The 13,697-nt window shown below is 40.1% G+C and overlaps 1 protein-coding gene across 4 annotated transcripts in view; it reads left to right on the top strand.

Annotated features, from left to right (window-relative positions):
* SEMA5B (semaphorin 5B) overlaps nucleotides 1-13,697 on the top strand; it is a 3,270,261-nt gene that overhangs the window by 3,140,931 nt on the left and 115,633 nt on the right. For all 4 annotated transcript variants that reach the window (XM_044062778.1, XM_044062776.1, XM_044062777.1 and 1 more), the window contains one exon: nucleotides 4,689-4,838. In XM_044062778.1, coding sequence (XP_043918713.1) covers nucleotides 4,689-4,838 — 150 coding nt within the window. The remainder of the gene's footprint in view (nucleotides 1-4,688; nucleotides 4,839-13,697) is intronic.

Here is a 13,697-nt window from a genome sequence, read left to right as displayed (position 1 = left end):
CCCATGAGTGGCAGTACACTAAACATCAAAATTGTGATGAGAGACTTAGGGACACAGGTGGACAGTGGTCTCACTTTCTATAACCACAACATCACAACAGTCAGGAAATCCTTCTATGTGGCACACCTCATCACTAAGGGCTTTTCATCCTGAAAAAAAGAGGTCATTGTCCCACTGCACTCATCCCTCATTAGACCCATTATAGAGTATAATGCCCCAAGACATCTGCAACAGCTGGAAAGGCCACAGAAATACCTCACTAAAAGAATCACAGACCTAAAGCAGATGCCATATGCTGACCGCCTAAAAAAACTCCAGCTATACTCTGTGGCATATCGTCTACTCAGAGGTGATCTCTGCTTAACATACAAGGCCATGTCAAACCCTGAGCTGTAGGGGACTATGTGCAGTCTGTGCTGCTGCTGCCCACAGCTCCATTAATTTGTGAGTTTTGGAGGTGGGAAGAAACCCACAGAGACACAGGGAGGACATGCAAATTCCAAACAGGCATTGACCAGTGGTCAGGATTGAACATTGTACCTTGTGCATAGGAAGTTAATACCTTAACCATTATGCCAGCTGGTCTCTTCAAGCCTCATTCTTCCAAACTTGGAGAAAGTGTGCAACAAGGTCCCAAGAAAATGATTTGGGCAGTACTGTGGTGACTCAAATTCCCAGAAACATTGGTAAAATTCATGTAGGCTATGTACAAGGACCCAATGACTCAAGTATGAACAGTGTCCAGTCTCACAGAATGGTTCCCTGTGGGAGTGGGTGTGCACCAGCATTCAGCTCTGAGCACACTACTGTTCATACTGATGATGGACTACATTAGCAAACAGGTTGGAGAGGACAGATCAACAAAAGTTGCTGTATACAGATGATGTGACATTACAGGCAGGCTGAGCAAGAACTCCAGCAAAGTATATTGCAATGGAATGCAAAACAGAAGGCACATGTGATGAAACTAAGCACAGATAAGATGGTGGTAATGGCAGCAAAGTGGGGAAATCAGAAGAAGCTGAGATAGAAGGGAAAATAGTAGAACAGGTTAATAGCTTCAAGTATTCAGGAAGGGGAGTTAAGAAGAAAGGAAGTCTGAATGAAGAGGTCAAAGCTAGAACCAGAGGGGCTGCATAATGTCAGGTATAATGTATGACAGAAGAATGCCAAAGAAACTGAAAAGTAAAGTGTACACAGAAACCTGGACAGTAAAGGCAGAGCAGATGAGAAAGCTTGAGGTGATGGAAATGAAGTGCCTGAGAAGGGTGGTAGGATGCACACTGTGGGACAGATGAAGAAGTGAGATAAGAGCAGAAGCCAGTGTAGCTCTGATTGCAGAAAAGATCAAGTAGAACAGATTATGGTGGTTTTAGCAAATGTGCAGAAATGCAGTAGACAATCTGGTGAAGAAGATTTGGGACAGGAAGAAGGCATCCAGCAAAGAGGTGGATGGATTGTGTGAGAGAAGATCTGAAAGAGTCAAGCATGAGTTTTGAAGAAGGCAGGAGTCTGGCATTGAATTACAAGAGATGGCAACAGCTAATACAACACCCCAACCCCATGTAGAAAATGGGAAGAAGGGAGTTGATGATGATGACATTTGTTGTCAGTGTCACCATCTCTATCAATTCAGTGCCACTCTCCTACCTTCTTCGGCAGTCATGCCCTCTACTTGTAGGTCTTCTCTCATGTAATCCATCCATCTCTGGACTAGTTGGGCATCCTCCTCTCCTCTAGCCTTATTTCTCTGTCACCCAAATGTGCTTTACCAAATCATCTTCTGCTTTTCTGCACATGTGACCTAACCACCATCTCCGTTACCATGACTGTGTCTGGGGTTACTTTGGCCTCAGCTTTGGTCTTCTCATTTCTTTGTCCCACAATTCTACTTCCTGTTTCGAGCAACTCATCTCGAGCACTGCAGTATTCCTCGGCTACTCTTTCTTCACTGCCCAGGGTTCTGTTCCATACAAATGCACTGGTCACAGCACTGTTTTCTGTGTCCCTTACACACAGCTTCACTGGAATTCTTTTGTCACATATATCCCCTGACACTTTGTGCCATTTGACTTGGACTTTGATTCTTGTTTTGCCCTCCTCATTCAAATTTAATTTTTTCTTTACCACACCTCCCAGGTACATGAAGCTACTACATGTTTCACTAGTTTCCCTTCTGTCTCAGTTTTCAGCTTCTTCTGTTTACCCCCAGTTTTCTGCCATGAACACCACTTTTCTCTATTAATTTTCATCTCAGTTTTGCATTCCAGTCCCCTATCACTTGCTGAAGTTCCTGTTCAGAATGTAGTTGTAGTGTCACGTTGTATGTCTACAACAGCTTTGTTGATCTGTCCCCTCTGACCTGTTTGCTGATGCAGTCACTCAACAGTATTAACAGACGTGAAAAGAAAGTTGAACCTTTATGCATACCCAGTCCCACTGGGAACTCTCTCTTTGAGTCCAAGCACTGATCCTATTTTTGTCAATGGGTCATTGTATGTAGCCTGCACTACCAGTATTTCCAAGACTTTAACCACCCACAAGGCTGCCTGAGTCACCTTTATTGGAAACTTGTTGTATGCTTTCTCCAAATGTAGGAATACGTAGTTGGACTCTTGTCCTTATCTCCAACTTTCTGTCCACCATCTTTCTCACTGTGAAAACTGTGTCCTTTTTAGTCCATACTGATCTCATTCCAACCTGCTTGTCTCCCATCTTACTTTCTACTGCTATGCATGTTTATCAGGCTCTGTCTCCAGCGGTCTCATACTGTGTGGCAGGAGTTTGATACCCCTGTATTGCTACAATTGTGAGTATTCCCTTTGTTCTGATGCACTGATATTCAAATGCTTATTCTTTAGCTATCTGGGATATGCCCATCTCTCCATACTGTGATGAGCACTCTCAGGAGACATTTCTCCCCTAACTCACCCAACATCTTCTGTGACTTCACCTGAGCTTGCCACTTTCCCTGACTTCAGTTTCCTGAGTGCCCATAGTATTGCTTCTAGGATGGGTTTTCTTTTTTATTTAATTACATGTTGTTATCAGCAGGATTCATCACTTACCTTTTCTCCTTAGACTTTATCTCATTATATATAATTATGTACCTCAGAACACTGAAATGGAAGTCTGTAGCACAACTGAAGTCCGACATTCTGGCCAATGTACATAGTTCATTAGTGCATATATTTATCAACATTCCAGGAATTTTTACAGGGACACCCTGATCTTGACTCCAAGTTTTGGTTTTGTAACAGAGCAGTGATGATTAACATTCTAACAGTATCAGATATTATTATTGACATCTTACTGTTCAGGAAATGCATGCTGATAGAAAATGTATTATAACAGCACAGTGACTGATACCTTTAAATAGTCTTAATGATTTGGAGGCTCATTTCCTTGTTATTTAATGTTTTGTCCCAGATTCTTTAGAAGAATAGTTGAAGGCTGCAGTGCTTATTTGTGTAAGTGTGTGTGTGTGTGTGTGTGTGTGTGTGTGTGTGTGTGTGTGTGTGTGTGTGTGTGTGTGAGAGAGAGAGAGACAGTTCTAGTTATGCGCAAGAGTGCTGAATCATCAGTGTCGTATATCAGCTGTTCACATGGCAGGGGAGGTATTGTGAAAACATAAAGGGAACATAGTGACATAAATCTGTTATGTAACAAGTGTGCAAATTTAGGGTGAGTTCTCTTAATAGCAGACAATGATAAGAATGAGCATAACATATATAAAGCTTGTAATGTGGCTGGTGCTCTTTTACCTTCACCTTTCTGAGGACTTTAAAGTTCAAGTTTATCACTGATACAGAATAGAAAAGTGTGTTCTGATTGTCTTTTTTTTTTCCATCTTGGCAGATCATTTTGTCTTCAGTATTTAATTTGTGTAAGTGCATTGTCTGACTACCTCTTGTGAACACAGTGGCTGCCACCAAAACTTTAATAAGATGCCAGAGGGTTTATCAGTTTATTATTGTTTATTCTGTGTTTATTTTTTCTTCATATATTACAGAACTTGGGTTTTCAGAGTATATTCATCTGAAATGGAAAACAAAACTGTTGTATGATCTTAACTTTAATCAGAGGTGGTTTGTACTTTTGCAAAAAGTTAAATGCTTCCTTTGAAGTGTGCATTAAAATAATGCATCCATATTTTTAGTAATGAGTAAATAATCTGCCTGCAGGAATTGCTGAAAAGATCACTTTCTTTGGAGGTGGTAACAAGGTGCTGGTAGTATCATAGGTGTATGTTCCAAACCAGATTTATATACGTATATATATATATATATATATATATATATGTATGTATATACACACACACACACACACACACACACACACATATATATATATATATATATATATATATATAAAGTAAGCACCACTAAAGATGTCACTAATTGTATTCACTTTTTCGTTTGTTAAAATCCACCCATTCATTTTTTTTTATTATTATTATGTATTTGATTTGTTCAAATTGAAAAAAAAAACAAAGTGACTTAAAAAGCTATGCTATTTATGATGAAGTACACTTGAAATGATGATACCGACAACTTATAGCTTTGGAATACACATAAGTAGAATCTGCAGTATAAAAACAGCTTTGTACAAGATCAGCAGTTAGATATTCTATATAAGTTAATCATAGGTATAATTTGAGCATATGAATATTAGTTCTTATGTTCCAGGTGGTTGGTCTGATTGGTCGGAATGGAATCTGTGCAGTGAGGATGGCGTGCAGTCTCGCAGTCGTTTTTGTGAGGTTCACAATCCAGGACCATCGCAATGTGTTGGGAACAGCACTGAGTATCAAGTCTGTGTTTATAATGAAATTCCAGGTAAGGAGCCAGTTTGGTTCATTTATATGTGCACTTCTGTGCTGTGTCTTATACAACCTTGATTTCTAGAGAATCCAAAATATTCAGTCTGTTGTGCCTCATTTGTAATACTCTGTCAGAATTATAACTCTTTTGCTCCTCTGGCTGTGACTTTTTCCTCATCAACCCTTTTATCATGATGGCAATGTGGTACATATATCAGCATTCCTGCCTCATAGCTTCGGATTCTCTAGCTCATTTCTTGATTGGTTTCCTTTTTTCTGGAACTTGCAATCCCCCTTTGTGTGCATGAGCTTTTTCCAAGTGCTTTGCTTTCATAGCATACCAGGTACTTCCCTTTCCTAACAAATCTCAAAGACTGGTCATTAGGTGAATTAATTGTCCTCTGAAATAACGATTTTGTGTGTGTGTGTGTGTGTGTGTGTGTGTGTGTGTGTGTGTGTGTGTGTGTGTGTGTGTGTGTGTGTGTGTGTGTGTGTGTGTGAGAGCACTCACTGTATATATCCTACTGCATTCTGCCGAGAATTAGCTCTTTGCCTTAAACCTTTGGAGTGCTGGGATACTATCTGTCTCTGCTGTGACCCTGAATAGACCCCTGAGTAAAGTAAAGCAAGTCTGAGAAATAATGACTGCATTCTTTCATGAGTCTCCTGTGTCCATGTATGTTACCACTAAGTGCTCCAATTTGCATCCACATTGCAAAGATGTGTACAGTAGGTGAATTGTTGATCAGATATGAATGTGGGTGTGTGTTTGTGTATGTGTGTCTGTGATAGACTGGTATCCTGTCTAGAATTATTTTCTCTTTTTTTTTTTTTTCCTATTTAAGTGCTGGGATAGTCTACATCTTCACAGCACTGCAGAGCTGAATTAAGTGAGTAATCAGAGAATGGGTCAACAAATGATGCATCTATATGGTTGCCACCGTTTCTTTTAGAATATGAAAATTCGCATTGCAGTGTACTGGTTGTTGACAGATGTCAGTACATCCTGACCAACATAATAATAAAGTTGATCTTGCCCAGTGTGCTTCCTACCAAGTTCCAGAAATGCCATTAGAGTTAAGTAAGGAAGTCCGAGAGTACATCTGGACTACAAACATAGCACTTATGCTAGCTGTATGTACTTGCAAGGGGCACATACCCCATCCAGAAATTAGTTTCTCTGCCTTGTAGCCACAGAGTGCTCAAAAAAGCTGTGTTTTTCTCATGACTCTGAAGAGGAAATATGGGTAACCAGAAAATTAATGAATGAATCAGCAGCTGGATGCATACATCTTACTAAAAGTCTACTTTTTATATCAGATTGTGGGCAAAAATTGTTATTCATTAGAAATTATATCCACCAGGAAATGACAAATTATGCTGTGATTGTTCAGAAACAATTTTAATCTTGCAGAATGTGGTTCGTCCTACACACACACACACACACATCCCTATACATTGTGCTGTACTGACTTGTATGAGATATTACATTTATCAGCACCTGTCAGCTGCTATAGGTAAAAATACCAAACAGAAGATGAGATTTCTAGAAAAAAAATTGCTCTGTTAAAGGCAACAGCTCATTAAGTATGTTTGTCATCTTCCTTCATAACAGCCGTTAGCACTTGCATGGTCTTTACTACATTGGCATCTAATTGTGTCAGTCTTAGAGGGTTCATAGGATTGGTGAATAGGCTCACAGCCTGCTGAGCATCAGTGAGCCTGATTCCCTGGGATTGGTGAACAAGTTCACAGCCTGCTGAGCATCAGTGAGCCTGATTCCCTGGGATTGGTGAACAAGTTCACAGCCTGCTGAGCATCAGTGAGCCTGATGTGCTGGGATTGGTGAACAAGTTCACAGCCTGCTGAGCATCAGTGAGCTTGATGCCCTGGGACTGGTGAACAAGCTCAAAGCCTGCTGAGCATCAATGATCCTGATTCCCTGGGATTGGTGAACAAGTTCACAGCCTGCTGAGCATCAGTGAGCTTGATGCCCTGGGATTGGTGAACAAGTTCACAGCCTGCTGAGCATCAGTGAGCCTGATGCGCTGGGATTGGTGAACAAGTTCACAGCCTGCTGAGCATCAGTGAGCCTGATTCCCTGGGATTGGTGAACAAGTTCACAGCCTGCTGAGCATCAGTGAGCCTGATGCCCTTGATCCCATGTTATAACTTGCAGGTACATATGGAGTGATTCATTTCCTCCTAGAAGGGATGAAATTATTGGCTGAGTTTAATTGTTGAGAAGTGGAATTTATTCGATAACCATAGAGGTTTTTGTGATATGGAGTTGTCATGTTTCACTCGATGGTTGATGATTTTTATTGAGGTTTATAAATTGAAAGGGTTCCTTTAATGCTCTGTATGTGAGATGCAGGTCTCCTCTAAGAAGGCAGTAAGGTACAGTGGGAGGAGAACGTGAGAGAGAGAAAATGGTTTTAGTCTTTCAGTGAAAAACAAGTCTTGCAGCCCTTTGATTCTCTTTGGTAAGAATCTTTCTATGTTATGGAATAGTATTGGATGACATTTCATTAGGTTGCAGAACAGAGGACAGTTTTCTATAAATGAGCTGCTAAGAGCTGTATAAAGGCAGACGGTTACTTTTATGGCATGGCTGTCAACCTCATAGAGGGATCAGGTGGGTAGCATCACATGATTTGTGAACACAAGTAGTTGTAAGACTTTTATTTATTTGTTTGTGTTAACTGGTGTAGAATTGTGTTAATTGGTGGAGGTAGGGTTACATCAAAGATTAGTTCTGAGCCCTTTCTTTTTTGCAATGGTGATGGACAGGTTGACAGATGAGATCAGACAGGAGTCCCCATGGACTATGATGTTTGCAGATGACATTGTTACCTGTAGTGAGAGTAGGGAGCAGGTTGAGGAGACCCTGGAGAGGTGGAGATATGCTCTAGAGAGGAGAGGAATGAAGGTCAGCAGGACTAAGACAGAATATATGTGCATGAATGAGAGGGAGGATAGAGGAATGGTGAGGATGCAGGGAGTACAGTTGGCAAAGGTGGATGAGTTTAAATACTTGGGATCAACAGTTCAGAGTAATGGAGAGTGTGGAAGAGAGTACAGGCAGTATGGAGTGGGTGGAGAAGAGTGTCGGGAGTGATTTGTGACAGACGAGTACCAGTAAGAGTGAAAGGGAAGATCTACAAGAGGGTAGTGAGACCAGCTATGTTATATGGGTTGGAGACAGTGGCATTGACAAAAAGGCAGGAGTCAGAGCTGAATGTGGCAGAGTTAAAGATGTTAAGATTTGCACTGGGTGTGACAAGGATGGACAAAAGATTAGGAATCTGTATATTAAAGGGTGAGCCCAGGTTGGAAGGTTTGGAGACAAAGCCAGAGAGGCAAGATTACGTTGGTTTGGACATTTGGGCGGCACAGTGGTGCAGCGGTTAACATTGTCGCCTCACAGCAAGAGGTTCTCCGGTTCGATTCTCGGCTGGGGTGCCTTCTGTGTGGAGTTTGCATGTTCTCCCTGTGTTCGCGTGGGTTTCCTCCGGGTACTCTGGTTTCCTCCCACATTCCAAAGACATGCATCTGGAGCATTTCTCCCCGGGCCTCCGCTGAAAACAGGCTCTGTGGAACCTAGTCGGACATTCCCGGTCAACAAATGTTAAATAAATAAAAAAAAATAAAATAAAAAATGTGCTGAGGAGGAATGCTCGGTATATTGGGAAAAGGATGCTAAGGATGAAGCTGCCAGGTAACAGGAAAAGAGGAAGGCCTAAGATGAGGCTTATGGATGTGGTGAGAGAAGACATGCATGCAGGTGGTCGGTGTGATAGAGAAAGATGCAGAGGACAGGAAGAAATGGAAACAGATAATCCACTGTGGTGACCCCTAATGAGAACAGCCAAAGAAAAAGAAGAAAAACTTGTGTAGAACACTGATGCACACCCACCATTTTCAGGTTCACCCTGGGTACAGAAAAAATAAAACAAAAAAGTATGAATATATTTGAGAGAAAAAAAATAATGTTCAAGGAGTCAGTGAGACTGCTAAATAATATGAAAAGAAGAACTGAAGGAGATAATTGCAAAAATAATCCACATATTTACAGAAGAAAGCAAATACATTTAAGAACATTGTCTACAAGGTCTTTTAATATTTTTCAAATTCTAGCTATTGTTCACCAATAATGTGTAAAGCTGTGTGTGTGTTGTTTTGCTTTTTTGTTTTTTTTGCCAAATGCCAGAATGATATATTTTTTTAACACTGAAGGAAGATCATTTCTAGTGTACCATTCATGTGTAATGATGTGTTATTTGAAGGAGGGTGGTGTTAGTGCAGTTAAAGATAATGCTTTCAAGTTTGCAGTCATGTGAATATTTGATAAGCAAGACCCCAAGAAAATGATACCAAAAAGGAGTGGCCCCAGAACGTAGCCTTGTGGAGCTACACACTGGTGAGAGAGGATGGTAAAGCCAGGAGTCGTCCTGCTCTTAACTGTCGTGCATGACCATGTAGTCATTTGTAGACCTAAGTTGTTATGGCTTAATTTACCTTGAGATCCCTTTATTTTTTTTAATTCAAGCATGGGTTAAGCTGGATGGACAGATAAACCTTCATCCAAAGCAAAAGTCTCGCTCTCAGAAAAAAAAAGAATAAGGTTATTCATAACAGTTGTGACTTAAAGTTGCACTGTGTTAAGTCATAGAGAAGGAGGTTTCCCATGCATGCTTGATTGAGTTCCATGATTATTCTTTCCATCACCTTGCACAATATGCTTGTGAGACTGATCGGTCTGTAATTGTTGGGGTCTGTGGCGCAGTTATTCTTGTGGATTGGGATAACACTACCCTGCCTTCAGATATCAGGAACATATCCAGATTTTAATGCTGCATTAAGAGTCGTAGGCCGCACACACTCTTAATGCAGCATTATAATGGTCGTTTGGCTTTTCCCGGTTAGGGGTCGCCACAGCGGAACTCTGAACAAAGTCCAGATTTTAATGCTGAATTAAGAGTTGTAGGCCTCAGTGATGCAGCAGTTAGTGTTGTCACCTCACAGCAAGAGGTTCTCCCATTCGAATCTCGGCTGGAGCGCCTTCTGTGTGGAGTCTGCATGTCCTCCCCGCGGTCGAGTGACATTTGAAAGACATGCAGGTAGGTGCGTGCGTGAATGGGTGTGCCTTCTTTGAAGGTTTTGTGTCGGGCTGGCAACACAGCGCCATTAAAAACCCATTGCCAATCATTAGTGGACCGGAGTTCTGCTTTGGCGACCCCTAACCAGGAAAAGCCGAAAGACCATTATAATGCTGCATTGAGTGTGCATGGGGGGGGGGGTGGTTACTATTGCTGTTTTGGTTGTACAAATTAGGTTTTTTTAGTGTCTCATCTGATCCCATGGAACTGGGGTTTCTGGCCTTATTGAGGGCAGGTGTGACAATTTCAGATGTAATTTCAGGTGTGATCATTTTGTAGGAATGAAGAGTGGATTGGGGTTTCCCTTTATGGCCTTAAACTCCATCCAAAGCTCTATATGCTAGTCTGTTAACTATATCCGTTTGCTCTGTTATAGTGATACCAGTTTACTTTGGCATAATACATTCTTGTTTTTCCCCAGTATTTTTTTCAGATACTGTTGTTAAAGGCTTTACTATTGTCTCTCATCTTGATGGCAAGTTTTGCTTTGAATTAAACTTTGCTTCTTTTGCTTATTTTAGTAAGTTATTTTTTAGATAGAATTGTATGTATAAAATATGCATGTATACACACACACACACACACACACACACTTATTTATTTATTTATAAATAAATAAATAAATAAAATAAAACCCTGTGATCACACCACACTAAAAACAACTCAGAACGTGTCAGCAAACCTGATACAGTGCAATCAGTGTAACATAAAAGTATAGAAAAGAAAAAAAAAAAACATTGTTTTTGTTAGGGGGCTTTAAAACTGTAACTGCGTAACAGCAAGAAAAAAGGAAAAAAACTTACTTATCCGCACAGAAATGGAGTCTCACTCAGATAAGTACACTTTCTGACATTCATCTGATGTAATATGATACCTGATCTGTTCCTTGATCAAACATAACTCAGTTTACTGAATGGAAGCTTGTGTGTGTGCGTGTGTGTGCGTGTGTGCGTGTGTGCGTGTGTGTGTGTGTGTGTGTGTGTGTGTGTGTGTGTGTGTGTGCGTGCGCACATGTCCGTGTTTAGACAGACAGATGTAAAATACACACATCTTCATCCATATAATGACATGCGTTCCTTCATTCCTACATTTCTTATGAATATGCTGCTTGCCATTCTCAAAGGTTAAGTTATTTTTTTCCATTCTTCCAAGAATATGTCTGCTTACATTACTACAGTACTTTGCAGAATAGGAAATTACATATTTAGTGTTGACAAATACTTCTCTATACATTTTTAGTGTTTCCCATACGAAATGCACAACAGACGCAGAAGAGATTTTCTTTCAATGTCTAATCCATACAGCTACAATAAAAAATGGTTGCACATAAAGAATGAAATTCAGTACCATGTTGTATGTAACATCACTATTTGAATAAAATGTAGTGATGATAGCTTAGGCATGCATTCAACTATGAAAATGGTTTATGTGACCTACGATGATGTATTGAGCTAATCAAATCTTTTATCTGTTGTACTAGGTTGGATCTTGCTGTCGGCAAAAAAATCAGCAAGCAGATAAAGTACTTAGCATTAATCAAAAAACTGATCTGCATTTTTCTCTCCTTGTAGAATGCCCTTGTTTTTGTTGGCTTGTATTATCTTTCTACAGCTTTAATGTTAATGGGAATGAGCTTCTTATTATTAGCCAGATCTCTTCCTGTAGGGAAATGTTGCTATAATTCCCTTTTCCTGTCCAGAAATATTAAATTAAATGAATAGTAACGGAAAACATGATTGGTTAAATGAAATAACATGATGGCATGTTATTTAACTGAAAGTGGTGTAATTAATTCATTAGACAAGGCAATGATACACATCCCCCGAGAGAATGTAATAACAAAAAAGCAAATGCTTTCTGTGTCTGTGATAGCATAAAATGTTTTCCAAAGGCTTTATATTTCTAATCACTCAGAAGAGTGTATTCATATTTAATTCTACTAATGTTTGATTCTAGATAGTGTTTGAAGCTTTTTGATGTAAAGTGTTTTTTTTCTGTCTCCCCATTTTCTATTTAGTCTTTTCACTGTTTTAGTATATTCAGTACATATAAGTAGACATTGGCAGTATGTGATTACTTGACCTTTGACACTTGGTTCTGCATATTTTCATGTGAACAAAACTGTACCATTCCCATCACAGACTTACAGCATTAACTGTTACTCATACTATAATAACCAGCCTTGTCTGAGTCCTGAAGCTGAATACAGATTCCCAGCTGTCTTGTGAATTTGAGTAGCTTGCCATTTTGTTTATCCATTGAGTAGATGTGGCAGTTTAGGAGGCACCTAGATATGGGGTACTCAGTCACAGCTGAGTGATTTGAAGGAAAAACTCAACTTCTCCTACGGTCCCAGGATGGTTGACTTGCATAATCATGGTAACCAGTGCGAAGAATTTTCTGTCACACCAGAGAAATACTTCATTAAGTTATTTGCATTCATCCTAATGATCTGTGCTTCCATTAACGTATAATTTAATGCTGAATAAAAACCACTGCAGTGAGTTTCCCGACTTTGCTGTATGCTCCTGTGTGTCCCATTACACCATTATCTATCTTAAATAACATGTGAATGACTGTATTTAGGGATGTCCCTCACTTTGCTGTATGCTCATACAACTCCCATTACACCACTATCTAGTTTAAACGACACATAAACATCAGGCACTAGGACTGTACAAATAACCCAAAAAAGAATGCCCAGGCAGGCAGCACCAAAAAAAAATTTTTTTATTTTTTTGTGAGTGGTCACCGTGCGCAGTAGAAGTGAAACTTCTGTAAGGAAGTGCGAAGGAAAGCAAATGGTACAGTATGGTATAAGCTCTTTCGTACTTCCTAGCAGAAGTTTCACTTCTATCATCTGTGACGACCACACACATTTTTTCTTTTTTTTTTGAGAGGAGACTCTTGAACGTACTACCTTAGGTCAGTTTCATTTTTATTTGTGTCACAGGTCACCCACCGCCTGTAACTAACTCCACCACATTTGTCAACTATTGTTGATTTTCTTTTACAGTTTCCCAGCCCAGTCATCCAACCTTCTCTCCCAAGTCAGTCTGCATTGCCCAGCCATCTGCGACATACCAGAATGGTCTGCTCCCCACCTTCAACATGTGTGATCTTTTGCTCCGCAATCTGTCTGTTGTATAGTGACATTATGTATATAATGTGCCACACTAATGGAACCATATGTGGCCCATTCCCCCTCAATGTGCTACATACATCAGTGTCCTCCTACCACAAATACTTGACCATACAATATTTTCCTTTCAATCATTGGCCCTTTGTTTTTAGCATTTCATCTCCCTAACAAAATTTCCATAGTTTAACCCCACCACAAACATCTCCTTATAAAGTATAGAGAATTAAGGTAGTATCATGCTATATATGAATGTTCTAAATCTTCATTTTCTTAACGCATTTCTTATTATCGACTGATTCTTGTTTAACATCATCTCTTATTTTCTTCATTGCACTATAACTTTCTTTCCAGCACTGTAACATCTTCCATCACTTTCCATTCTCCTCAGGATGCCACTGCTACCTCTCACTCTTCCACTGTCACTGTTCATTCTTAGCACGTGTGTGTGTGTGTCTGTGTGTGTGTGTGTGTGTGTGTGTGTGTGTGTGTGTGTGTGTCTGGGATCAATCACTCTCTCTCACTCTTCCGCTCTCATTCTTCACTGTGTGCATGTGTGTGTGGCTGCCAGGGA

This window comes from Protopterus annectens, chromosome 2.part1 (genome assembly GCF_019279795.1).
Source record: "Protopterus annectens isolate FY-2018-M chromosome 2.part1, PAN1.0, whole genome shotgun sequence".
Taxonomy (NCBI): Eukaryota; Metazoa; Chordata; order Ceratodontiformes; family Protopteridae; genus Protopterus; species Protopterus annectens.
The sequence above is the reverse complement of the archived record's forward strand: the minus strand, read 5'-3'. Positions and strand labels throughout refer to the sequence as shown.